The sequence below is a fragment of the Colossoma macropomum genome, unplaced genomic scaffold (genome assembly GCF_904425465.1).
Source record: "Colossoma macropomum unplaced genomic scaffold, Colossoma_macropomum, whole genome shotgun sequence".
NCBI lineage: Eukaryota > Metazoa > Chordata > Actinopteri > Characiformes > Serrasalmidae > Colossoma > Colossoma macropomum.
Genome location: NW_023494806.1, coordinates 30,734,356 through 30,761,931, shown reverse-complemented (window position 1 = coordinate 30,761,931; position 27,576 = coordinate 30,734,356). Strand labels below are relative to the sequence as shown.

Here is a 27,576-nt window from a genome sequence, read left to right as displayed (position 1 = left end):
TGTGGCCTGAGAGTGAAAACAACCTCTCACAAGGCACTGTGGTTGCAGGGGTTGACAGGTATTTGCATGCAATGGGTGCCAGCCTTGTATGTGCTCCTTCTCTCTTTGACAACCACTGTAGTGGACACCCCTTCATATCCATTTTGGGCTCTGCTTTGTAGCAGTCCAGACATTGTTCTATAGACTCTTCCTCTTCATTTATATCCGTATCAGAAGAACCCACAGCAAGAAAGCAGACATCCTCCTCCGCCTCTGCAGGTGGTTGTTGTGCAGGCATCTCTGCCATCATCAAGTTGTGTAGTGAAGCCCTGCATCTTAGGGAAGACACTTCAGATCCTTAAACCTGGGATCAAGTGCAGTAGCAATCTTCAGCCATGTGAGGTTGGTTGTGTCCCGTTTAGCTAGCTCTGTGGTAAAGACTGTCTTGAACCTCACTACATAGACTGGATCATCGTCTGAGGGCTCCATAACTCTGAAGAAGTGGCATAAGGCTGGCAACACCACTGGACAAGAGACATAACGCGCTCCTCCGAGTAGTTCAGTCACATATCTGCAACGGAAAGCGCAAGATGTTTTAAACAAAGTGTCAATCAAAGTGTCCGGCAATTTTGCGACATTTAGCGAAGTGAAACTGTGACCGTTGCAGACTGTGGGCCGTGCAGGGCAAGTGTTCAAATGGTAGCAGTCTCTCTGCTGCAACCATATTACAAGCACTGCCAGTGCCAAGTGTAGTTAACTTTTCTGTGTTGTTCCATTCATTGTGCACACCCAGAAAATCATCAGCACATGCCTCTGCGTACTTTCATGTTTCTGTTTTACTCACAGAAACAACGGCAGATTCCTTTCTTTATCAGTGAAGTGTGCAGTGAGTAGTTGTCATCGCTCACCAAAGCTCAGTGGTCACCCTGTGAGAGCGGCACACTTTGCTTGCTCAAGCATGTTCATCCTTTGTGACCTCTCGCTTTTATACAAAGTGTGCATTCTTGAAATGATGGGCCGTCTCGAGGGTAGATTATAAGAGGTGTCTCCTGATGCAATTTGAATGGTTTCTCTCAGTCCGTCATCTTCTACTATGTTATTCAGGTAGCAGTTTTTAGCTATTCAGTTAACCAAAGCAGTAGCTACCTTCTCACTCATACGTTCATGAGTACCACACTCCTGTAATGTTAACTGACGATGCCCGGAAGAAATAGTTTTGGTAGGGTGTTTTGCTTTCATACAGAATTCAGTTGATGTATGACATCGTAAGTGTGTATATTGAGTGTTGTAATAGCTCAGCCAGTCAGATTTTAGAACTGCCTTATAAACTGAATTTACAGAGTGTTTGTTCTTCAGCTCTTATTCTGAACGGGTTATCTTATGATGCTGAATGAAAATAATATATAGTTATAATAAAAATAAATAATAAATATATAATAAAAAATATGGGGTTAGAGAATGAAGATGATGATTAAACTTTTATTAAATATGGGTACATGGCTAGTACAGTTGTGGTGGAAATAAACTACTACAAACTGAATTCAGTATGTTTATTCATTTTCAGGTCTGAATAATAATGGCCCCAGTCCAGCCCTGTCCATGTTTGTACATTGTTCCATCTATAGTTGGGTAAGGTAAGTCTTGTCTTGGTTTAAGTATTGTCTTGGGCTCGGCCTTGTCTCGATTTCAGGGTAAGGTTGGTCTTGTCTTGGTCTCAGCCTTGTCTCAATCTCAGGCTAAGGTTGGTCTTGTCTTGGTCCTGGCCTAGTCTTGGTAACGGGGTAAGATTGGTCTTGTCTTACTCTCTGTCTTGTCTAGATCTCGGTCTTGTGTCAATCTTGGGGAGAGGTCAGTTTTGTCTTGTTCCTGGCCTTACCTTGGTCTTAGGGTAAGGTCAGTTTGTCTTGGTCTTGGCCTTGCCTTCAGCTCGGGGTAAGGTTGGCCTTGTTTCGGTCATCATTTGGACTTGACCTTGTCTGAGTCTTGACATCATCTGGACTCAGTTTTGTTGCCTCTATCAACATCATTATGACTCTGTTGTTTTCATTTAGTAATAAAAATGAATGTATGCATGTTTGGTTCATGATTGCTTTGGTGGTTCAGGAGGGAGGAAAACTCCCTCACAGTTATAGTTATTTATTAAACTGAGATTTTGTTTGGTCAAATTTTTGGTTTATTATCCATTAAACTTTAATTAGAAATGAAATTTTAGCATTTGGGTCATTTTAGGTGAGACAGTAGCCATGTTTATATGCAGTAAACACTACTGATAATCCATTAATAATCTGACTACTAGCTCAATCCAAATAGAATACGTCCTTGTATACACCTCAATCGGAATAGACAAGTCTGATTGAGGAAATAAAGAATGCAATTTCTATCCAATTGAACAAGGTGTGTAATCCTGTAAATAATTAGTTTAATAGAAGAATAACACCTGTATCCAATTACATGCCCATTCGGAAGTTTAAATATGTTCTGTGCATGTGTTTTCATCATAGCGAAAGATTATAATGTCCAACATGCAAGAGCAGAACTGGTCTGCAGAAGAGAAAAGGTTTATGTTTTGAACTTTGCATGTAAACATAGCCAATGACAAAATTGGGTTGGTTGGCCTGCTAGGCCCAATCATACCCCTCACTACAGTGCAGGCTGCACCACTAGTTATCATTAAATGACTCTTTTTAACAGGTCTATGTTTTATATACTCAGTAACTGGACTGTATTCTCATTAGAGCAGGTAGCCTAGCAGTGTCCTGTAGGCTAAACTGGGGGACTAAATTGCTTAAATATCTAAAATTAGTTCAGTGTATTAATTTGAAGACTTGATTTGGAACAGCAATATTCTGTAAACTAGTGTGCTGAGATAGGAAGCACAGACATTCTGTGGGTAGAAGCAGCAAAAGACCGACAGAACAGCCTTCATAACCCCCCAGATCTCACAGCTAACCATGACAAGTTGACTTTATTTTAGTGATTAAACATTACTGTCAGTTACCTCAAAGCAGCAGTAAGTCATAGCCGACAGTACTCAGTGGTATTTCTACACTCTTCAGGTCAGTTTAGGTCAGTCCTGCACTATTTCCCTCAACCCCACAGCATTAACACAGAATTAATGACTTTGTGATCCAACAAACCTGATTCAGCTCATGAAGGGCTCGATACTCAGTTGATGAGCTGGATCAGGTGTTTTAATGTAAGGAATAGTTGAGATAATGTGGAGCTGTAGGTCTCCTGAAGCAGGGCTAATAAACACTTATTTAAACAGTTGCAGAGTTCAACGATGTTGTTGGTAAAATGTAGTGAAATATCTGGCTACAAAAATAATAAGTCACAGATGGATTATCTTTATGGAAAATGTAAAAGCATTGTAGCACGTCATGCACTACCCTGGGCACAAGGAGGATGCTGGAGACAGGATTCAGGTTTGCAGCAGCCATTTTTAATCACACACCAAAAATACAACAACACAAACGAAACCAATCCTACCCTGCCCACTTTTCAGTGGCTTCTACCGAGACTTTTCCGTCCTTTTCTTCACTGGGCTTTTCAGTTCTTCATTCAGTCTCTTCTTCTGTTGCTGTTGCTCGTCCCTCTCTCTCTTTTGGAGTGAAGCGGCCACGCTGCGGAACAGGGGGTGGGGCCCAGGCGACGGACCTCGGGACTTGCTTCCTGCCTTCGCGCCTCTCATGGCAATCATCATCGTCCCCATCCCCTCTCTCACGGCTGACGCCCTCCTCCTGCCATTACTCGCGTCCCTGGCGGTGGTCGGGATTTGGCGCTGTTTCCCACTCACTCGTGGCTCTCTCCTCGCCGTCCTTGCCGGGGTTCGTCACCGCTCGGTGTTCGGGCCCCACCTTTCTGCATGGCTGTCATCAGGACCCGAGGAACACATGCCACAAGCATACATGACACTAGTGCTGTCCTGAACAGCAATTTATAACCTTTGAGCTCTCAAATATTTTCTCTCAAAATAACCCTTAAAAACAATAATATTCATGTTTCAGAATTAACCATATGCATGGGAGCTTCTTGTATACAGTAATAGAAAACAGTACAGCACATAGAAAACTCCAATTCTGATCCATCACCAATGTAGACAACCACATGTTCAAATTACTGAGTGCAGATTTTAATCAGTTAACCTTTTAAAATTCCAGGATTATAATGCTAACTGAGTTATCCTTAAGTGGATCTGCTGGCAGATTCTTAACCTTTAAGGGGTTTTAAAGAAGACAAAGTCTCAGAATGTATTGCCAACAATAGGATAAGTAAAGGTAAGATAAGTTAGGTAAAAAGTGGCCAGTCACTAGGACCAGGACATATGACTGTTTTTTTCTGATTATGATATGATATTCATACTCGTATAAAGGGACACAAGACTGACCATAGGTTTAAAAGAATGACAAAGAATGTCAATCAACAAGCTAGTTTTGTGTGCCGTAGGTTTTAGTGCCAGGTGCCTTGGAGGTACACTCCTGTGCAAAAAAAAGGGCCAAGCCCAGAATACTAATGGTTTCCAATGATTGTTTTGGGCTGGTCAGAGTCCAAATTTAAACCCTAGAAATAGATTGATTTTGGTTCCTAATTTTGAAACTGATAGAAATAAACAATAAATCACTGCATCTTCCATGATATGTTTTTGTTATGCGCTGTTGTTTCTTGATTAAATGGTCTAGTCTGTGTTCTAATGCTCTAATATTTTTTAGCACAGTCCTGAAAAAGAGCTTCCAGTCGCCGTAATTTTAACACAATAAAGTTTGGTCACTCACTGTTCCACCTCAGACTCTGTCTACCAATGATCAGTATGTGGATCAATCCAGAGCACAAATCAATACAAACAGTAAAAAAAAGAATTTACAACTTTATTTAAGTTTACATACTTAGGCAATACATATTAAGAACCATAGAACTATAACAAAACAGGGTTATGATGAAAAACTGGCACATTTTAAAACAGGGGTCTCATGCATGGAATTTCCCAGGGGCCGAAACCGACTACCAGCATCCCTGAATACAAACTAGTGGTGCTAAAATAACACAACTTCAGTATATAACTATTTCAGCACTACTTGAGTATAGTTTTTTTACAACGGAACGTCAGCAGACTGCTAACAGACTGAGTCTTTCAGTAATATACTAAATCAGGCTTCAAATTTAGGTTTTTACAGAAGGAGTCACAGCTTAACCACAACGCATACAAAATATATATATATATATATATATATATATATATATATATATATATATATATATATATACATACTGTGCACTAAACATAAAACCAGACTCTGTACAGCCCATTTTACAATGTCAATTTTACAATATCTAATGTATTAATGTTTATTTTTCATAATTCGATTCAGTGGATGTGATTGTGTGTGTTTAAAAATGAACTAAAGTTGTACGCCTGGAGGGAATGTTTAAAGGAATGTTTGAAGTGACAACTTTGTGTCCAGCTGCCACGGAGTCGCTAGTTCTTCACTGTGTAAATAGACCCTTGTCCACTGCCAGCTTGAGGCATTTGTTCATCAGGCAGCACCATAGACAATGCTTACATCACATTACCATCATTATCAGTGATATCAGATGTTGATATCAGTGCATTTTTATGATCATGAGTCGAGTAAATAAGTGCTGTATCAGGCCAATACCTGATACCAGTATCAGTATCAGTGCGCCTGTACTTATACAACAAATGTTTTACACTGAACATTGTTAATGACTAAACAGCTGACAGAGCTTTAGGATTTTATGATTGTATTTGGCTCTTAAATAACTAGCTCTTTAAATAACATTAAAAGTTTTATGAAAAAACTTGAATATTGTTAGAGAAAATGAATCATTGTGTCATGCTCCCAAGTCCGGTCTAAACTAAGTATATTACAGTGCAGGGGTGAGTTTCAGAATGGCTGTATAAGGCTAGTTTAGGGATAGAAAACAAATACAACATATTTAATTCAATAAATATCAAATTGTAATAAAAGTTGTGAGATACTACAGAATAAGAGTCTGGGGCTTCTTCTATGCTACTTTCCCCATGGTCATCATAGTGAAAGTAGAAGGACAGAAAAGCAGCAAAATGAAGCAAAAAAAAGGTTTCCAAATTAAAAGTTAATGAAGAAAGATGTTTGTGTAATGTAAACACTCTTTGACTGATCTCACACACAGACACAAACATTTTCTACCGGTCGGTAGTCACCGCTTATCCTGGGTCGTGGCGGGGGCTGGAGCTTATCCCAGCAGTCATTGAGTGGAAGGCAGGATACACCCTGGACAGGTTGACTGATCTCTTCACTCAGAATCAGTTCAGAATCATTTATCATCTCCTTTTCCATCTCTGTCCTAAAAATACAAATACAAAATGACCATTAGTGTACAATCTGTATTGATTTATTATTATTATTATTATTATTATTATTATTACTAATATTATTGTTGTTGTTGTTAAATTACTTATTATCTAGGTTCAGTAGGCTTCTTAGCAAAGACTGTACAAGTTGGTGGACAAAGATTCTATTAAACAAAAAACTAAACAGTTTGTTTTTAATATAATGTAAGATTCATAAACGCTCACTTACACAAACAGGACAATTCCATACACTTGCGGGCAGGCTGATAAACTGGTGAAGTAGGATGCAGAACTACATCGAAATAACAGAAATTTACACAAAATTACATTATAATATGAAAGGAGTATTGTGTATACCTATGCAAAAAAGTGCAGTAAAAGCTTAGACCCAGATCATGTTTTCGGCCTGTGTGCACCAATGTTTGGTGGACCCCTGTCTGACTACCATGTTTGGTGATCGGGGATTACGCGAGGGCTGTGCAGCACCACCATGGCAGCACACTAACCGTGGTGTTAGGGATGTAGCCACTTTCATATATATGCTTTGTATATACACATACATATTTGTTTTTGAGTGCTTTTGAATTTTCTAAACAAGTTGCATAGTTTTTGGCTTCTAAATGAACCTCTTCACTTAAATATTTCAGTTAATTATGATAGTTTAATCTAAAGTTAAACTGTTTGTCATTTATTTGTTATTATTCATAGTTCAGAAAAAAAAAAATTGACCTGCCCTGGTTAGACAAAGACAATCGTATGTTGACAAGCAATCCTTTTTCCAAGCGAACTGTGTCCTGCAACAGCATGATACTCATATTTTAGGCTATTACTGACAGTAGTACAGCTATGCATGTTCCAACACCCTGTAGTGGTAAAAACAAAACCATAGCACAATACGGACCCAATAACAAGAGAACAGTTGAACACAAACTGAAAAATCAATACAACGCTTATAAAGCATCTCCTACTCTGTCGATGTATCAGGTCTCACTTTTACAGATCCCCTTCAAATTCAAAGTACATTCACAGGAATATTAGCCCGATGGTTAGGGATGATGTTGAGAGCGTCAAGATTACGATTGGCCATAAGGTTGAAAATTTGTTGTTCTGCTTGTAAAATTTGCACTGCAAGTCAAAACAGCTGCTTAGATTTTTTTCATAATTGAAGATTTATTGTTATAATTGTCTGAATTGCTGATTGGGGCCCCCCCTAGTAGCTCAGGCCATCTGGATGATCCGGACCTAAAAAACCTATAGAAGACCAGCATGTTACAAAAGTGCTACAGAAGTATCACTTAGCAGACCTACATTAGCACATTCAGATTAGTAGCTTGTCTACGTTCACTAGATTGTTTGAACATAGTTGTAATCCACAGTAAGTTAGTAATCCAGTAGTGATGGGACGTGTTTATTTCTGTGTTTATTTCTTTCACTTACCAGGCTTTTTATTCCACACAAAAACTGCCATGATAACGAGGAGAACAGTCACTACTGCACAAATGATGATACCAATCAAGCCTCCAGCTGAAACTAAATTGGTTAAAGACCATTATTATTATATCTGGGCTCATCAATGACTTTCAAAACTGAATATACATCTTATTTCTCTTACCTCTGTGATTCATCACATGTAACACTATCTCTTTCTCCAGACTGCTGTGCTGAATGATGCAGGTGTAGTTGTGTTTGTCCAGCTCCTCAGGTGAGACAGTCAGAATGCTCCTCTTCTGGAAGGTGTCATCCAGGTTGGGTAGCGTCTCTCTGAGCTCCACGTCCTCATGCAGATCCTCTCCATTCTTCTGCCAGGAGATCATCATTGCTTTGAGGAAGAAACCTGTAGCAAGACACACTACTCGAGAAGAAGAATCCTTCTGGAACAGAGACACCTCAGGAGGAACTGGAGAGAGAGAGAGACAGAGACAGAGAGAGAGAGACATTGTTTTCAACTAATCTCTATCTTCAGGCGCCACCCCTGTCTGCTTCAAATAAACTACTATAGTTTTGCTGCCAAAGAAAACTCCAGTCACTGGCTTAAAGGACTACTGACCCATCACGGTGACATCTGTGTTGATAAAGTCTCTGGAAAAAATTGTCATTCTATTCATAAACACTAATATCGCCTCCACTCTAGACCTGTTTCAGTCTGGATATCAACTCAAGCGTTCAGTGGATGATACCATCTAACTCACTTTGCACACTGCTCTGATACACCTGAAAAAATTTACACCAGAATGCTGTTTATTGACTACAGCCCTGCATTTAACACAGTTATTCCTTGTAAACTGGTGTTAAAGCTGAGTGGCCTGGGTCTGTGCAGCTCCATCTGCAAATCATAGGCACTGACCTCCCACAACCTCAGGACATTTAATGCATCCCAATGCCGCCTGAGGTCCATCATCTAAGATTGCTTCCACCCAGCTTATGCCCTTTTTTCCATCATCCCTCTAGCACACGCCTGGCCTGTGCCACCAGCTGCTGGCAGAGGGCAAAGGCAGCAGAGGGCAATGGCAGCAAAGTGCCTAAAAAGAGAAACAGCTCCAAAAATACTAAACAGAGAATAAGAGAGCTTAAGCAAGAAATGGCCAAATGAAAAGAGAAAAAGAGAGCCACAGGAAAAAAAATTCTCTATTGACTGGTAGGGCACTTACTTGGGCCACCTCTCTGTGGGAGCAGAACTTCCCTGATTGCACCACAAGCGAAGGCCATGCAGCAAACTATAACCCGGTCTGGGGTAGAGAAGCTGTGCCATGCCTGTTGACTCTTTCTTATGGCCCACTTCTCTGTCCCCACTCAGTGACAGATTATGCCATCAAATTTCGTACCCTGGCCACTGAGAGTAGCTGGAATGAGGAGGCACTTATGGCTATTTTCCAGCAGGGGCTGAACAGGAGGATTGAACTAGCCAACCAAGTGCTGCCATCCATGTTAGAGGTCTCTATGACATATGCATCCGGCTTAATAATAATAATTGTCAATGAGACCTGGACCAGAGAGGCGGTTCCTGCACTCCTGCCTCCCATTCCCCCGGCGCTCCTTTCCAGTTAGGTCGCTACCTAGCATGAGGCCATGGACGTGGATCTTTATCTTTTGAGACAAGACGATGTAGCAGCAGCAGTTGCTCATCAGGATAGGGGGGACTGGTGAGGGGCCTATGTTTTCTTCCCCACTTCAGCGTACGTATCTGAAAGTCATCCTGTCATGGGACCCCTGCTAACACACCACCCTGAAGGCCTTTATTGATTCAGGGGCAGCAGGGAGTTTTCTTGATGTCACATTGGCTGCTTAAAACTAGTATTGGTGTTTCTCTGGTTGGAACAGCAAAACTCACAAAGAGTGGTCCACATGGTCTGTGTTTGTGTGGGGGCCTCTGTGTAATGGCCATTGTCTGTGCAGTCCTGGGTCCCCTGTAGAGAGCATTTACCCCCAAGGAACCGGTGGGAGTTTCTAAAGACTACTGAGACCTCAACGAGGTCTTTAGTAAGGAAAAGGCCCAGGTCCGTCCACCCCACAGGGCATACGATTCCGCCCTCGACCTACTCCTGGGAACTACACTACCTCGCGGATGGCTGCTAGCGTTCTTGCCCCCTGAATGTGGCGCCTTGGATGAGTACATCTAGGAAGCACTCTCATATTGATAACATTTGAGGTACTGCATCAAGCCACCATATTCACTAAGCTGGACTTGTGCAGTGCCTACAACTTGATATGCATCAGGTAGGGGGATGAATGGAAGAAAGTGTTGGTAATGATCCTTGAATGCCCCAGCGATGTTCCAGCACTTCATTTATTAAGTACTTAAGGAGACCCCGGGTCACTATGCATATTTTTACATTGACGACATACTTGTTCATAGCCAGTCCTCCCGAGGAGCATACTGGGCTATTGCTAAAGAACTGCCTGTACATTAAGCTGGAAAAGTCAGTGTCCCATGTCTCAATGGTGTTCTTTTTTTAGGCCTTGTGGTGTCCAAAGGCACTATCTGCATGGACCCTGCTAAGATCAAAGCTGTGGTGGATTGGCCCTGCCCTTCCTCCCTCTGGCTTGACCAACATTTCCTGGGGATCAACCAACTTCTTCCAACACTTTGTGTGGAACTTTAGTTCCATGGCAGTCCTCCTCGCTGCCCTCACCCAGAAGATCCCAGGACTGTTTCATTCGACCACTAATCTGACAATTGGAGGATCGGGGGATGTTAGATATGCCTTAATCTCCTTGAAAGCATTTTTGGCCATTTGTCATCAAGGTAAATGCCTTGGATATCAGCATGGGAGTGGTACTCTTCCAGTAGCTAGGCCTGACTAAGAAGCTTCACACTTGTGCATTCAATTTGCACCATTTCACCCCAACTGAATGCAATTATGACAGTGGGGATGGGGTTACGAAGCTTGCCCTGGAGAAATGGAAGCACTGGCTTGAGGAAGCTAAATACCCTTTTGTGATCTGGACCGACCACAAGAATGTGACCTACATTGAAGAGGCTAAGCTTCCTGACTTCCTATAGGCCAGTTTCTAAGAACGGCAAGCCAGATACTCTGTCCTGTTATTGGCTGACTTCCCTGGACTTCATCACAGGTCTGCCTCCTTCTAAGGGCAACACAATCATCCTGATGCTTGTTGACTGCTTCTCTGAGGCATGCAAGTTTATGCAACTGCCCAAGTTTTTGTCCACATAGTGGAGCTGTTATTATAACACATTCTCAGGGTTCATGGGATGCCTAGCTACCCCTCCCTGCACTGTTGACCAATGGGAAATCTTTCATAGATTTTTCACAGACAAAATGAGTAAAATCAACAGTTCCCCTCAACCTCCTCTACATCTGTCTATAGTAACATCCCTCTTAACTCAGCTGTCAGCCCCCTCCCTGTTTTCCACCCTGTTGAACATACTCGCATTTCTGGATCTTTTTTGCCAAATCTATTGCTTCTACTTGCCAGCTTCATCCTGCCCCCATCCCTCCTCTCAAGAAGTGTCTCTCAGTTATCTCCATCTGTCATTTCTTTAATACATCTCTTGCTTCAGGTTATGTCCCTACTGCCTATAAAACCTGTTATCACTCCCATTCTTAAGAAACCTGGTCTGAATACAGCCACTCTTGAGCTCCCAATTTCTAATCTGCCTTTTTAGCTAGACTGTTAGAAAGGTTTGTAGCATCTCAATTGCAGCTGTCTTGACAGATAATGATCTGAACCTTTCCAATCTGGCTTTCGTACAATGCATAGTGCTGAGACTGCACTTCTACAGGTTCTTAATGATCTCCTTCTGTGTACTGATACTGATGGTATCAATATTCTGCTCCTCTTAGATATAAGGGCTGCATTTGACACCATTGACCATGACATATTCATCTCCCACCTTTCAGCTATTGGCATTACTGCCACTGCCGTTGCATGGTTCAGATCCTATTTTACTAATAGATTTCACTTTGTTGCCCTTGCTAAGCATATCACTGCTATCAGTCCTGTTACACAAGGTGTCCCCCAGAGATTGGTCCTTGGCCCACTTCTATATCATCTATATTTTACCCCTCAGTAAGATCATCTGCCATCATGGTCATCATTTTCATTGTTATGCCAATAATATACAGATCTACGTCTGCACCAACACCACCACTAACCTGCCATCCCCTGCCCTAATATCTTGTATTCAAGACCGCAGACATTTGATGCAGAGTAACTTTCTAAAACTAAACACTGATAAAACTGAAATTCTACTTATTGGCCCTAACTTCCCATTTAATTTGATGGTGCGACTGTAAGATCTTCAACGGTAGTTTGTAACCTAGGTGTACTTTTTGAACCTGTCCTTTCATTCGAACCTTATATTAGGGCTTTGGTCAAACAGCTTTTTTCCACCTCTGCAATATTGCTCATCTTCACCCCCTGATCCCCATGAAAGACACAGAAACTCTGGTCCATGACTTCATATGTTCCCACTTAGACTACTGCAACACCCTTTGAGGTGTATTTAGAAGAATAGTTTTATAAAAGAAGGCGAAAACACTCTAAAACTTCCAGTATAAGTTGAGGTTTGAAGTCCTCTGTATTATCTGTCTTGCAGCATTTGGAATATTTACGTTAAGGCCCCCCCCCGGTCCAAAGGCCCCCTGGTCCAAAGGTCTCTCTCTTAGTTCCACATAGATGAGATCAATTTAAAAAGGGCCATATGTTCAGTTCACTTTTTCAACAACAAGCACCCTATATAAGCAGCTGGATATTCTGTTCTGGAGGGGACACTTCAGAATTGGCACAGATCCCCTCTCAGGTACTTTATAGTGCTTGATTTGATACTGTTTTACTTTGTAATAAACATCTTATACAAGTAATGCAGTGTCAGCGGAGACTTCATCATCTTCACATCATCGCTACTTAAGAAACAACACCTTCTCATTGGTGTTCCTTACAAAACTATCCGCCCTCTTCAGTATTTACAAAACTCAGCTGCTAGACTACTCTCTCACTTAAAAAAATAATCTCATATCACCCTAATTCTATATCAGTTACACTGGTTACCTGCCCCACTTTGTATCCAGTTTAAAGTCCTCATCTACATATGTTGAACTAATATAAAAAATTCTTAAAGCTATAAAAATAGGCATAACTTGGTAGACTAGGTTAAAGCTGTCATCTTTGAAAGAGAGGAGAAAATAAAATCTATAGGTGTTTCTGTCCATCCTTACACTGTGTGAAGACAATTCACTGCTAGGGGTCTGAAAGGATGTGTACCTGTCAAGAAGCTCTTACTGAGAAAAGGAAATGCAATAGAACACTAAAACTGGACATCTGAGATGTGGAAATAGGGTTTTATGGACTGATGGGTCTAAATTATCTGGATTCCATAAGCTGAAAATACAACTAACTTCTAAGACTGAACGTTGGAAGTGTGGAAACACATCCCTGGAGATTCCTTTAAGAAACTGAAAGCAAGTCTCCTGAAAATATAAATACTGTCCCATTAAAATGTGCAAGTGATTAAAAATGTTTGAAAGCTTTCTTACCTAAGAAGTGCTCTATATAGAGTTGTATCAGACTAATTTGAGAGCTTATTATTAGTTTACTAATGTTAGACTACTGTTAAATGGTTGACAACGTTTGAAATTGTGAGATTATGAGCTAAGCTTTACATTGTGGTAACTGGTTGTTGTCATAATTACTCAGTAACTGTAGCTAATTTAGCCATACTTGTAAAGATATCAGAATGTCCCAGGAGTGTTTGAGTGGACTCACCAGCTGTCTTTTGATGACATCATTTGCCTCAAAAAATGTAGAAAAGTTAAATTTGAAATCTAAGATTTTTTTCTACTTATTCAAATAGGTAAATCTACGATTAGCAGCAGATGATTGTCATAAAGGAAATTAAGGGGTGTGTTGGTGGAGGACGTGGTTTAAGTTGAGGTTAAGGGCAAGACAGGTTTTGCACAGGGCCGAAGCAAAGCTAAGACCAGCACAGTAACAAAAACAGATCACACTACCTTTCCCCTCCAGAGTGGCTCTGCCATAATCCACATACGTTTGTAACCTCTCAATGCATTCGGTCTCCAGAAAGTTCTTCTGGGTTTTGGCTCTAGTTGTACTCTCCCATTCCTGTTTTATAATAACAGCTTTATCGTTAGCTGCAGTCCAGGTGGCAGTGCTCAGATCCAGACTGATGAAGTCTTCTCCATCGTAACCGTATTGGCTGTATCCTGTCTTGGTTCCATCATCATGCAGTTTACAGCCGAACATCCTCTGCCATGTGTGAATCCCTGCAGAGACAAATATGAGCACATCACATATGAGTCTTCTTCCTCTCACCCCTCATTTAAACATCATTAGGACAATAAAAAATTGCATTTATTTACTATTTTACTTTTGTGATTTTCTTTTTATTAAAATATTGCGGTGTCTGCCAAAGTGCACATTGCCTTTCGAGAACTGGCGTGCAGAGAGCCATGCAAAAAGGCTCATAGATTAAAGATTTGATTAGATTAAGTGACCCTTATTAGTCCCACAATGGGGAAATTTCACCTCCGCGTTTTACTCATCCGTGCATTGAAACACCACATACACTCCTGTGAACACACACACACTAGGGGGCAGTGAGCGCACTTGTCCAGAGCTGTGGGCAGCCCAATCCATGGTGCCCGGGGAGCAACTGGGGGTTAGGTGTCTTGCTCAAGGGCACCTCAGTGGCCGGATGGGGCGCATGCTCCCTTAAAAGAGAACTGTTTATTGTTTCCTGTTGTTGTTGTTCGTAATTTAATTTGTGGGTGTGCTTTGGTTATGTTATGTGTCTGGAGTGTCGGTTGTTTTGCGTTTCGAGGGTGGTCACTACAGAGTGGAAGCCCGTGGCTCATGGTGAAAACCCCACCCAACCGCCCACCCCCCTGATTGCTTCCATTTTCTGTAGGCTCCAATAAATAGTAATCTCTGAGCAGAAAAGTATGCCTTCCTTTGTTCCTTCTCCTTCAACACCACAAAATAAACATTATAAATGGCTCTTAATTGCCCAGCTGCCATCCTGTAACAGCTAACTGATGTTCATAACCGAGCTGGTGCATGCTCTAACCGCAGATCATAGTTTTCTATGGCCTCTTTTCCACAGTAGGGCTGATGAGCTCTGACCCCTAAGGGTCCACAAGGAACGCTTAACAACTGGTCAGCGTGGTTTTGTTGACACGATTAGCTAACCATGTTCAGAGCCACAGAACTGTTCAGTGGGATTATGTAGCTATTCCCTGATTGGTTTCACATTTATGTCAGTAATGTGTCACTACAATCCTGTGTTATTTTAAATGTGGAAACAATCAAATAAGTTCAGTTTGCTCACACAAATGCCAAATATATGACAGAATGTGCCATTCGACAAATGTCAAAGCCTCAATATAACAACAATTAATACATGTTACACAGCGTTGCTAACCAGACAAGAGGAGTAGGTTTGTATTATCTGAGCTAGCATGCTACCAGGTTCAGTTCTGACCATCAGAAGCTTTACTAACGCAAGTCTAGATGTTTACTTTGAAGAAGCAAAGTCCAGTGGTTGGTGTCAGAAGATCAGAAAGTCAAGAATAAATCTGTGGTGGATCTGTATCCTCCTAACTAAGCTAATGCTAGCCAATTCCTCCCTCCTGGTGTTGAGGTGACAGAGTCTAACATGTTTTGAAGTGTGTGTGTGTATGTGTGTGTCTTAGGCTGTTAGCAGTTAGCCACTCCTTGTGTAGTTTTCTTTAGTATTTCCTGGTTCTAATTCAGCAGCAGCAGATGGAAAAAGAAACCATAACCGGTCTCACAATTCCACTCCAGCACAGAATGGCACAGTACAGCCCTGAGAACCATTTGCTGTACAGTGGAAAGAGGATTTTGACAGTTAAATCTACTGAGTGCTGCAGTTGAGCTATTCAGTTAAGGTCTGATCAGATTCTCACATTGCGGGGTTGTGTAATATTGTAAAGCATAAGTTTGGAACTGGCATTTGAAACGTCTGGCTGTAAGACTGCAGTCATTGCACATATACCGAAATGTTTATACACAATTGTTTTGGCTGTGTATGCCCCACTTGTTGATTCTGCAGCCACTATGAAGCAGTGCATTCAGTGGTTAGCAATCATATAACGCCACCCTAATGCATTCCATGCATTTTCTGGAGATTTAAATCATGGATCCCACTCCACCATATTTACATACTTTTCACAATATGGGAAATATAACCATATCCAGAGATAATGGCACACTGGACTTGTTATATGCTCCTATTGGGCTGATCAGGACACATAATGGTTCAGTTGACCCCTACCTATAGACCGGTACTTCATCAGCTGTCTATCACCTCCAAGAGCCAGTGATCAACGCAAGACTGGGCTTGCTTTGTGAATCACTGTGGACACTACTATACTACAGACTAACCTGTGTAAACACTAAATACAGATTTTAAATTGTCAGTTTGGTTGATTCCTGAGGCTCTGGGACTTCAGCGAACCACAGTGAGTGCTATTATCTACAAAAGGAGAAAACATGGAACAGTGGTGGATCTTCCTAGATCATCTAAGGAACTGCAGGTATCACTGACCTCAGATCAGGTCAGTGTACACAAGTTCACCTTTAAAAAGAGAACGGTCAAAAATGGTATCCATGGGAGAGGTGCAAGGCAACTACTAACTAAAAGGAGCATAAAGGCTTGTCCCATATTTACCAAAAACACCTTGATCACCTCCAAGCCCTGTGGAATAAGGTTCCATGGACTATCAAAAGTGGAGGGGTCCTGTTACACCTGGCATAAAGTCAACACAGCATTCTTAAATAAGAACATCATACCAATGATGAAACATGGTGGTGGTAGTCTAATGCTGAGGGGATGTTTTGCTGCTTTAGGGCTTGGATGACTTGCCATAATTAAAAGAACAATTCATTCTGCTCTCTATCAGAAAATCCAGCAGTATAATGTATGAAACTCTGCAGGAAAATCTATCCATCTATTCAACGCACAAGAGCAAGTCCATCTCTGAATGGGTCAAGAGAAACAAAATCAACATTTTGGAGTGGCCTAGCCTCGAACCAAATTGAGATGCTATGGCAAGACCTTAATGCTTTATGCTCAAAAGCTCTCTAATGTGGTTGATTTAACTCCAGAATATACGACTCCAAAATGATTGCATAAATATAATCAATATTTATTCATTCAGGCATTGATTGGTAACACTTTACAATACTGTTTCGCAGTTAATAAGCAACTAAACAGGAACTAAGCAGGGATGAATGAGTAGTGCTGCATTAACACTTAAATAACTACTATTAATTACCAAGAACTACTAGTCAATTATTCAATTGGTAATAGTGAACTAATGATTAAAAGTGATTATTTCACTATTCACTAAACAACAGCTACTACCTTGCATAGAGAATTGCTTAGGAACTATGATTTCTTAGAAAACTAATCATAAATTACTGGTCAAATCAACATCATTTGCTCAATGGTTAAGTCTTGCAAGGTCTTAGGAATATAGGACCCTGTCAATAGCGCTGGGGACATATGATCTTGGGAATATAGGACCCTGCCAATATAGGGCTCTGGGAACATATGGTCTTGGAAATCTTGGAAATAGGACCCTGGGAAAATGCTTCCGTTAGATACTAATGTGAGTTGCACAAACACATGCATATACACAGAGATAACTATAACATAGTAATAAACATACATTTTTGATTGATTAGCATTTATATTGGCATTTAAGATGGATGTAGAGCATGATTATAAATTTTATGTTTAACATAAATTGGATCTGAAAGTGTTAAACACTAAACATTTGCTCACTTTTGGCACTTTAGTATGAGCCTATGAGCTGTTGAAGAAAACTAAAAGGCAGTAGAATGATGCATGTAAACAAACTGTCATTATCACTCACCAATTACCATAATGTTGGAATATTTGAATCATTTGAATTGTTTTCCTGAATGACTGAATGTTTAAATAGCACCTTGTCTGAGCAGTTTTACGGGGCTAATTCTTCTAAGTATTACAAGAAGAACAGCAGGTAGGAACCACAGTGACATGCAGTTAACAGCGTTGAGTGATTAAAGCTCTGCATGTGTTTAAGCTCACCTCCAGTCTGATTGAAAAGCTTCATTAGATAAGGCAGCTCAAATTTGAATGTGGCCTCATGACCCTGCCCAAGCTGCGTCATCAAGTTCCAGTGCTGTGCATCATTGTAGTTCTTTATCCAATCTGCTGTTAGAATCACTTTCTTGCTGTTGCTATCGTAATACGCAAATTGAAGTCCATCCACGTGTCCAACAGCAGTGAACTCTGAGAAGCTGATTCCTGATGTGACTCCAGTGAAGTAGTAGTCCAGAGAGTGGGTGGCTGTAACGATAAAGACACCAAAATTTAAAATATTTCTCAGATAACTGCAACCAGAGAACTGCTGTTTCTGAACTGATCAATAAATAACCAGGCCATCAGAACAATAAATACACATCATGGCACTGCTAGAAATAAAGGTGCCGTGCAGGTACATTTTTTTTTAGTTTTGAGGTCCAATTGTGTGCCTTAAATGTTTTCCCAGTGGAAAAGTACAAATTTGTGCCTTTTCATAACCTAATGTTTTAAAACAGAACAATAAAATAAAAAGCCTGGAGATGAGACGGGGTGTGTGGGAGTCAATACAACTTAGAAAATATCATTTCAGTGGATTATTGTCCAATTATGTTCTTTGACTAAAGGTACTGAGATATAGCCTTGAGGGTACCACCCCAGTGACAAGAGGGGTACTGATGTTAAGGATCATCACTTCACTGATCTAAAGTCTCGATATACACTATATGGTCAAAAGTATGTGGACACTCCTCCTAATCTTTGAGGTCAGGTGTTTCATCCACACCCTTTGCTAACATGTGTATAAAATCAAGAACGTTGCCCTGGTCAACTGTAAGTGCTATTATTGTGAAAAGGAAGGAGCAACAACAGCTCAGCCACGAAGCGTGAGATCATGCAGAAGCGTGCGCAATGTGGGTGAAGCAGCTTTAAATTTAAATCTAAAATCTACATTAGCTGATGGATCATGGTTTCATGGGGTGTCTTTGGAGGCCCCCCTTCCCCTGAAAATAGGGCTATTTTTTTTTTTTTGTAATGAAAGAATTTGATTTAGTATGTAAGCTCTGTTACAGTTAGAAAACATACCATTCACATCCCAGTCCCTAGAAACTAAACCGTAAAAACAGTTTTTAATTTATTGTTTCAGTGATGTCACAAAAGACCAGCACATTTGCTTATATATGCATTTGCTTATATATTGCATTGTCTTAAGGGCATAGTTATAAAAACAACATCATAACTAGACCTCAAGGAAAATTTTAATTACAGGGGAAAATGTTGTGTACGGGCCCTTTGACAATCCACTCATGTCTGTTTAAATGCACTTTGGACAGCACTGGACAAAAATGTAATGTAACCAAAATGACTAATTTACAAATAATGTGCAATAGCTTATCATGTCCTATGGTTACATTCTGCACATGTTTGGTGTTAGGGGCTTTCAATTACTTCAAATATAGTGGCAGGGTATTAGGGCCATCAAAATTAGCCAACAATAATGTTTGATTAAATAAACAAAAACATGTGTTTACACCATTGGATTACCCATTTTTGTGCATTACATCCATAAGAGGGAAAACCAATACAACAAGACCTCACTACTTACATAACAATACCCCATAGGATTCCATACGCCAGGCCACGCTCATTTGGGTGCAAATTCTCGAGGTGTGCCCTCAGCTGCTAGTGCTAAAATGCTAGGCTAACTGCAGCTTGCATGGCTTGCATATAACTTCATCTCGAGGTTCCACAATTTTGCTGTCTGCTGACCTTTAAGCACTGCTCCCCAGGGGCTTTTAGACTGCTCAGAGTCCAGATCACTCTTTCTGCGGCCCAAACAGGTTGTGAACTGTCCGTCATTACCACGGTTTTTGTTGAATTATTTGCTTGTTTCAGCTGGACCTACATTTCATTTTCAATGATGAAAGTGATGTTGTGTTATTCCTGTCCATCATGCAGTGCATTCAGTGCAGCAGCCCTGGCCCATGCAAGAATTTGTGACGCAGACAACTGTGTTACTGCTGATTTTTTTTTCCACAATCAAATATTAATTTCCATGACTAACATCTGTTTTTTTTTTTTCAATTACATGTTTCTATTTTGAATATTCATTGATAGCACTGCATAGCATGGGCATTTATTTAGTCATGACATGAAAGGGTTATTCCTTCATCTACTTTTTACATCTGCAGTGGACTGTCCCTATAGAGCCAGTGGTCTGAGGCCCACTGAGGCCCCTGAGTACTGATCCACTTGCCTGATTAATAATCCATCCCTGGCTGCACTGTTTATTTGAACAATGTATTTTAATTAAAGGAAGCTGAATCTCTTTCCTCTCCGAATGTTCACCGCTTTGGGGTGCACCACTAAAACACAAGCAGACTGAGAGGGAACGTCTGTTGAGACTTATAAGCCAGTTCTTATGGACAAAGCAGAAAAGTAATGTCCCACACTTTGAATACATTGTCTTATATTAACCATTTGAGTGTTGAATCAGGAATTGGTGACAGTGGATGTGGCAGTGGTTTACTGCTACACATCGGCAATCAGACTGGTTACCACTCAGCTCATTTGCATCAAGTTCATACAAAGAAAGAACTAGCAGAGAAATCAGGGTGAGCCTCAGCAGTTTGATGTGTTAGGTACTTGTGTCAGTTGTATGTATATATTGTCATCTCTTGTGACATTACAACACATCATGACACATTCTGTTTGTTGCGAATTATCCAGATTCAAATGAAACAGGGCAAATAATACACTGCTTAAAAGTTCAGTACCCCCAACTTAAAATGCCTCCCCATGCCTCTGACTGCATTCATCAACTTGACCTGATCTAAAGCCTAATTAGATTTAATCAATTACTTGACGCTTCAATATTTTACTCGTTTTAATACAATCAGGGGTGCTTTCATCTGCTCATGGGCCCTGGAGCTACAGATGGTAGTGGTCTCTATGGGTCTAGATACACACACTGCCAGCACCAGTCACCGACTTCCAGTACTACTATTCATCATTTTCCATTAGCTTCTTATCCCACAGATTCTTTTTTGAACTTTCCATTCCACCTTAAATGGTCCCATAGTTGCATTCTGGTGCCTGTGACTGCTACATCATTTAGGGTAGAACAAAACATTTAAGGAAGAAACCAGCAAGTAGGTTTCAGCCTCACTAAACTTAAACCCAGAACCAAAACCAAACCAAATTTGATCATTTGATCCAGTGGGCAGAAATACAATACATGGCAGGCATGTGAAAAAGTGGGTAGGCCAACTTAGTATACCCAACTTCTAAATGCGCAGACCCAAAGAACATGACTGAGAAAAAATCAGACAGCTGAGAGACAAGGAAAAACAGCAAAAACTTGAAAACCTTAGCCGAATCAATGTAGGTAAAGCATACTGCCACAGTAGGCATAATGACTGGCCATTCATGTCTTTCCTTTGAAGTAACATTAGATGGTTGATTTGATATTTTGACAAAAACATTTTCAGATTTTGGAGTAAAAAAGTACCAAATCTGCAGAAAGCTGACAACAACAAGGGTAGAAACACTCTATGGGAAGGAATCTCACTTTTCATGTTTTCACTTTGCATGTTTTAACTGCAGCTGGAGTCTAAACTTCAAACACTGGCATACCAATAACAAACTAAAGACTTGACGTAACGATGGATAGAAACAGTTGCTGTGCAGACTGGAGGGCTGAGGCAATAAGGCAGAGAGCATAACAGTTTAATTGGCCATGACACAGTAACAGCTTCAACTCAAACAAATCAAATTTCATTATCTTAGAAAGTCGACTTAATAAATATTATTTCCCCATTTGACTGGGTATGCCTGTTATCAATACAGGAAGGGGGAATAAACCAATCTCACTTAAATACACACAAAAAAAAAAGAAACAGCCAGTTAAAGGCCCTGAATTACTCAAGACCCCTGGACCTCAGCCCAGGTAAGTCCGTGCATGAAATCACCCCTGAATATGATACTTAAACACTTCTCCTATCAGAATCAAGCTTTAAACTGATCGGAAGACCACTGAACTGACCTGCTGAAGCCAGCTGAACTATAAATGCGAGGAAAATTGAGAACTTTATGATGTGCTCCATCTCTCACTGCAGCCTGGAACCAGAAATAAGCAGCAGAAACTCCTGCTATCTCAGCTTCTCACTACAAACAGCGCTCTGCACTAGTGGAGGGAGTTTGTATAGAGCAGAAACTTGACCAATCAGGATTCAGGATTCATGTGCAGAGGAGGTGGATATCTAAACTGAAAAAAACTTCAGCTCATAGTGAAGCAGAGAGATTTAGATTAAAGCAGAGTTTCCAGCTCCAGAGTTGTGATCCAACTGGTTTTAGGGTTTGTTTTGCTCTAACTCGCCCTATGTTTCTGTGCTGCAGCTCATTGAATGTGAAATGAAACAGTCACTGTGAGGTTAAAGTGCAGAATATTAGAAAAACATTATTCACTCAGTGCTTTATATGTAGGAGAAATGTCTAGTGGTGTCATCGTTCAGTAGAACAGAAACAGGAGGAATCAGAGGTTAAATACAGTCATTATTAGAGCAATAAAGCAAGATCACCTTCAAAAACAATATCAACAAACACTACAATGTGAAATGAATGCATGTACACTGTATATACCAGGATATTTCATTTTATGAAAAGGTACAGAGAAACTGAACTGAACTGAAAGTACTACTAATTCAAAATACTTTATTAAAAAATGAAAATATTTAAAGTTAAAGTATCAACTCTTAAAATATGGTGGGTAAATAAAAGATTAAATGTTTAAACCAAGTATACTAAAGACTTAGCATGTTTTTTTTTTCATAAAAATAATTTGAATACTTTCTTTTTTAGTGCTAGGCATGATCTTATCCTGTTATCTATAGCAAAGACAGTCACCGTGACTTGTTTGACACACCTTACATATTTCTTAAATGGTTAGTAAGGCAAGGCATGTTTACTTATGTAGCACCTTTTATACACAGTGGCAAAACAGCTCATGACATTTCTGAGATCTAGCACCAATCGAGCACCTCAAAAAGGCTTTTGCAAGGATTGTTACAAAGACGTATGCCGGGATGGTGTTATCTGCCTGTCTGCATTGTGCCAACTGTAAAGTTTGGCGGAGGAGGGATAATGCTATGGGACTGTTTTCTTCAGAGGTTAATCTAGGCCCCTTAGTTCCAGTGAAGGGAAATCTTACTACTTCAGCAGACCAAGACATTTTGGACAGCTGTATGCTTACACCTTTGTGGGAACAGTTTGAGGAAGGTCTTTTTCTGTTCCAGCATGACTGAGCCCCAGTGCACAAAGCAAGGTCCGTAAAGGCATGGCCGGGTGAGTTTAGTGTGGTAGAACTTGACTGGTCTGCACAGAGCCCTGACCTCAAACATCTTTGGGATGAACTAGAATGGAGATTGTGAGCCAGGACCTCTCATCCAACACCAGTGTCTGACCTCACAGATGCTCTTCTATCTTTTTTAAGATATTTTTTTCATAATATATTTTGTTGGGAGTAGGCTTTACACACAAAATATCACTGTCCTATTAATGAATAAATTAATGGATATATATAAGATTTTTTTTTTCATAAAATATTATTATGGATATATTTTTGTGTGTAAAGCCTACTCCCAACAAAATATATTATGAAAACAATATCTTAAAGTGGTCTATAATGCATTTTGGTATGAGCCCTACTTCAGACCTTCACTGAGCATTGTTTGTTAATATGCATGAGCTCATTCACATGTCAACCATGTCTTTAACCTGGCACATGCAACACCAGCGCAGCAGTAAAGAGAGATCATCATCCCAACTGTGTGTCCCTCATGAAAATGATGAAGCCACTGCAACTATCGGCTGAGTAAGCAAACCCACCTCAACACCTCTGCGGACCTGGAGTTAACGTTCAATCTGGACATGAAAATGGTAACTCAAAAAGGGCTGCAGGAGCACTGCCTGCACATTTATAAACAGAGCTTGACAGGACACAACTAATAGTCACAAACAAGCATAATCAGCTGTGATGTCATGTACAAGGAGATATCTTCAAATATGGCTTTAAAATGATCAGTTTCCAATCCGGTACAGCACAGCTTTCTATACAGTTCAGTCAAAGTTTTCGTGATGAGGTGGTGGAAGTTTACTCACTAAACTCATTTCACTACCCATTAAAGGAAAATTTACAATTCAATAAATTAAGTAACTAGCTTTTAAAGTTCAGCTAAACAGGACTCGTTTCCTGACTGGAACTCAGAATTTATATAGTTATACTTTTAAAAAATAGCTGACGTTATCTGATGTGACTGTTTTGTCTTGTCTTCAGTTCTCTCTTGTCTTTGATTTAATCTGGTTTGTTTTGACTCTCTAACCTTTTTTCTGGTTTTTAATGTCTGCTGGTTTTTCTTATCTTAACTTCTGATCTCTTTCATGTGATGGCAGTTGTTCTAAATCTGAATTAGAGCAAACTTTTACTTTTGCCTGATTTAAATAAAAGGCAAAAGATTCTACAGTCTGAGTGTTGAGGGTCATATAAGGTCAGGTTGTGCTGAGTGGAGACGCTTCACTCTGACTCTGAATATGTTTGATACAGTACAGTAATACACACTGAAGAAATGGAAGATATCTGCCTTCAGATGATGTCTCTTGTGCGACAAACATTAGCTGTTTACCACTCTTATAAAATAAAAGCACTTGGTAAAGCATAGCTGTCCCACTCTCTCTATCTGTTCTTCCACAGTACAGTATAAACTCTCTGAACTCTGTGGTGCTGTTTGGCACTCTGTAAGCTATGTAACCAAACTCGTTTGTATGTGGATGGAAAGTCCATTTTCATTAAATAACATTTTGTGCGAACGGGGGAGGCGGGATGGAATGAGGATATTGATTTTATGATAACATACATGCCAACATACACCGATCAGGCATAAGATTTGCCTTTTCTACAGACATTTAAGGCGATCACACATTTAATGCCTTACTCTCTCTTGCACTCTCCCACAGTAAGTTTTTTCCCAGGTGCATATTTATACCTTTAAATGACCTAATTTTCCTGGTGTAGTTCACAGGGAAATGCATGTGATGATATAAATGAGACAGGAAGATTTCTGAAAAATAAGAATTTGTCATTTATTTTGTTTAAACAAAAGAATTATATCATTTAAAGAAAGTAATACACAGTTCTTGTGCAAATGTGCAAATTGTGGTGTCAGTATCAATCACGGAAGTGACATTAGTGTATTTTAAATGCTTGCAGCAGAAAAAAAGAAAAACATGACAGATGTGCCTAAATTAAAAATAGTAACTGTTCATTAGCTTTGTTTCTGTATATTATTGAGTCCTGCAGTAATATAAAGAATTCAAATTCAGACCTTTACAGAAGGCGCTATTCAATAACTTCTTATTAGGAATATATCAACACCATTTTTCACCATTTTTTAAACCAAGTATGTGTTAAATTTTTAGTACAACTTAATTTTCAAAAAAGTTGGGATGCTGTGCAGTATGCAAAATAAAAAAAAATAAATAAATAAATAGAATGCAATGATATGCAAATCATGTAAACCATATTTTAAAGGAAAATACTACAAAGACAACATCTCAAATGTTGAAACTGAGAAATTGTAAGTTTTTTTTTCAGAAAAAAATAAAATCATCTCATAATGTGACAAATGTTTACAGTGGTGACAGGTCTGGACTGCAGACAGGCCAATTTAGCACCTGGACTCTTTTACTATGAAGCCATGCTGTTGTAATACATGCAGAATGTGATTTGACATTGTCTTGCTGAAATAAGCAAGGCCTTCCCTGAAAAAGACGTTGTCTGCATGGTAGCATATGTTGCCAAAGCATGTATATATCGTTCAGCATTAACGGTGCCTTCAAAGATGTGCACATCATCCATACCATGTGCACTAATGCACCCCTACACCATCATGAATACTGGTTTTTGAACTGTGCACTGATAACAAGCTGAGTGGTCTTCAGCCTGGAGGACACAGTGTCCATGATTTCCAAAATAATTTTCAAATGTTGATTTTTTGGACCAAAGGACACTTTTCCACTTCCCCTCAGTCCATTTTAAATGAGCTCAGGCCCAGAGAAGGTGGCAGTGTTTCTGGATCCTGTTTATATATGGTTGGTTCTCTGCATTTAAGAGTTTTAACTTGCATTTGTGGATACAGCGACAAACTGTTTTCACAGACAGTGGTTTTCAGAAGTGTGTCTGAGCCCATGCAGTAATTTCCACTACAGAATCATGTTTGTTTTTAATGCAGTGCCGCATAACACACAGGTGCAAACAGTCAGGGAACGCGAGCGCTGATAGGAGCACGATAGCCCTATCTGAAGTCATGTAACCCCCCAAGGTACTGTGGGCAATGGAGTCCGTTAAGGTCTCTGAGTCAGAAGGAAGTTGTCTAGTCACGTGATCTTCCTGACGGTTTTGGGAAATGAAGCCCATAGCGTCTCGTGAAGTTGGTGAATGACGTCTTTGCTTTTTTACTTGAGAAATGTTATTCTTGAATTGTTGCACTATTTGATTGTGCAGTCTTTCACAGAGTGGTGAACGATGATTTGCACATCATTGCATTTTGTTTTATTTACATTTTTCACAGCACCCCAACCTATTTGGAAATGGGTTTGTAACATATTAACATTTATACCTCGCAATTCTATTCAAACAGAGTAAAGTTGCCATATACAAGCTGTGGCAGCACATGACTTGACTTTTTTGTCTTCATTTTGCTAGCCTTTGTGTCTCCACTCTTACTGGGGAAGTGGTTGTGATTGTGTGTTTAAAAACATGTTATAATCACACAGTGTATGCCTGGAGGGAAAATACCAAGGTGGAATGTTTAAAGTGACCAACAACTCTGGCTGTGTGTGTAAAACCTAATCCACTGCCAGCTTAACTCATTTCTTCATTAGCCCAGCACTGTACATTTTTATAATCATGAGTCAAGTAAATAAGTGCAATATTGGATCAATACCTGATACCAGGATTGGTATCAGTGCATCTCTGCTTCTTATAGAGCAAATGTTTCACACTGGACATTGTTCATGACTAAACAGCTGACAGAGCTTTGTGATTTTATGACTTTATCTAGAATTTATCTTAAATTGTCAGAATGATTTTATAAGGCAAGCTTAAGAATAGACAAACAAATGCAATATATTTAATAAAAAAGTAATAGTGTTTTATATGTATTATAGTGTTATATATGTATTAGAAGTTTCATATACTTCAGAATAAGAATCTGAAGCTGCTTGTATGGCGCTTTTCCATGTTCTTTGTACCAAAAGCAGAATGAAGCAAAAAACAAAAAAATTAGAAAACTAAAGCCAAAAAGAGAAATAATTTCCAAATGAAAGGTAAATAAAGATGATTGTGTAAGCAGTGTTTAATCTCTTCAATCAGAATCAATCAAAAACACAAAAACAAATACTGAATGATCATTGTTGTACAAAAATTGTTTATATGTTATAGATTATTATTTTTACTATTATTGTTATTATTATTATTATTATTATTATTATTATTCAATTCAGTGAATTATTATCACAGTTCAGTGCAAAGCAAAACTTGTTTGAAATTTAACAAAACAACAAAATAATTTGTTTGTAATATGATGCAAGATTCATAAACACTCACACATGGGGATTTCCAAAC

At 39.7% G+C, this 27,576-nt stretch overlaps 1 protein-coding gene across 1 annotated transcript; it reads right to left on the bottom strand.

Moving 5' to 3' along the window:
* Window positions 1-3,771: 3,771 nt before the first annotated feature.
* On the bottom strand, window positions 3,772-22,053 carry LOC118827074 (class I histocompatibility antigen, F10 alpha chain-like). Its single transcript, XM_036598282.1, has 5 exons — window positions 21,943-22,053; window positions 17,907-18,167; window positions 13,801-14,073; window positions 7,944-8,228; window positions 3,772-3,848 (listed from the first exon to the last, which is right to left on the bottom strand). Exons 1-5 carry the CDS (start codon window positions 22,001-22,003, stop codon window positions 3,772-3,774), a joined length of 957 nt encoding a protein of 318 aa, XP_036454175.1. The 5' UTR covers window positions 22,004-22,053.
* Window positions 22,054-27,576: the final 5,523 nt, after the last annotated feature.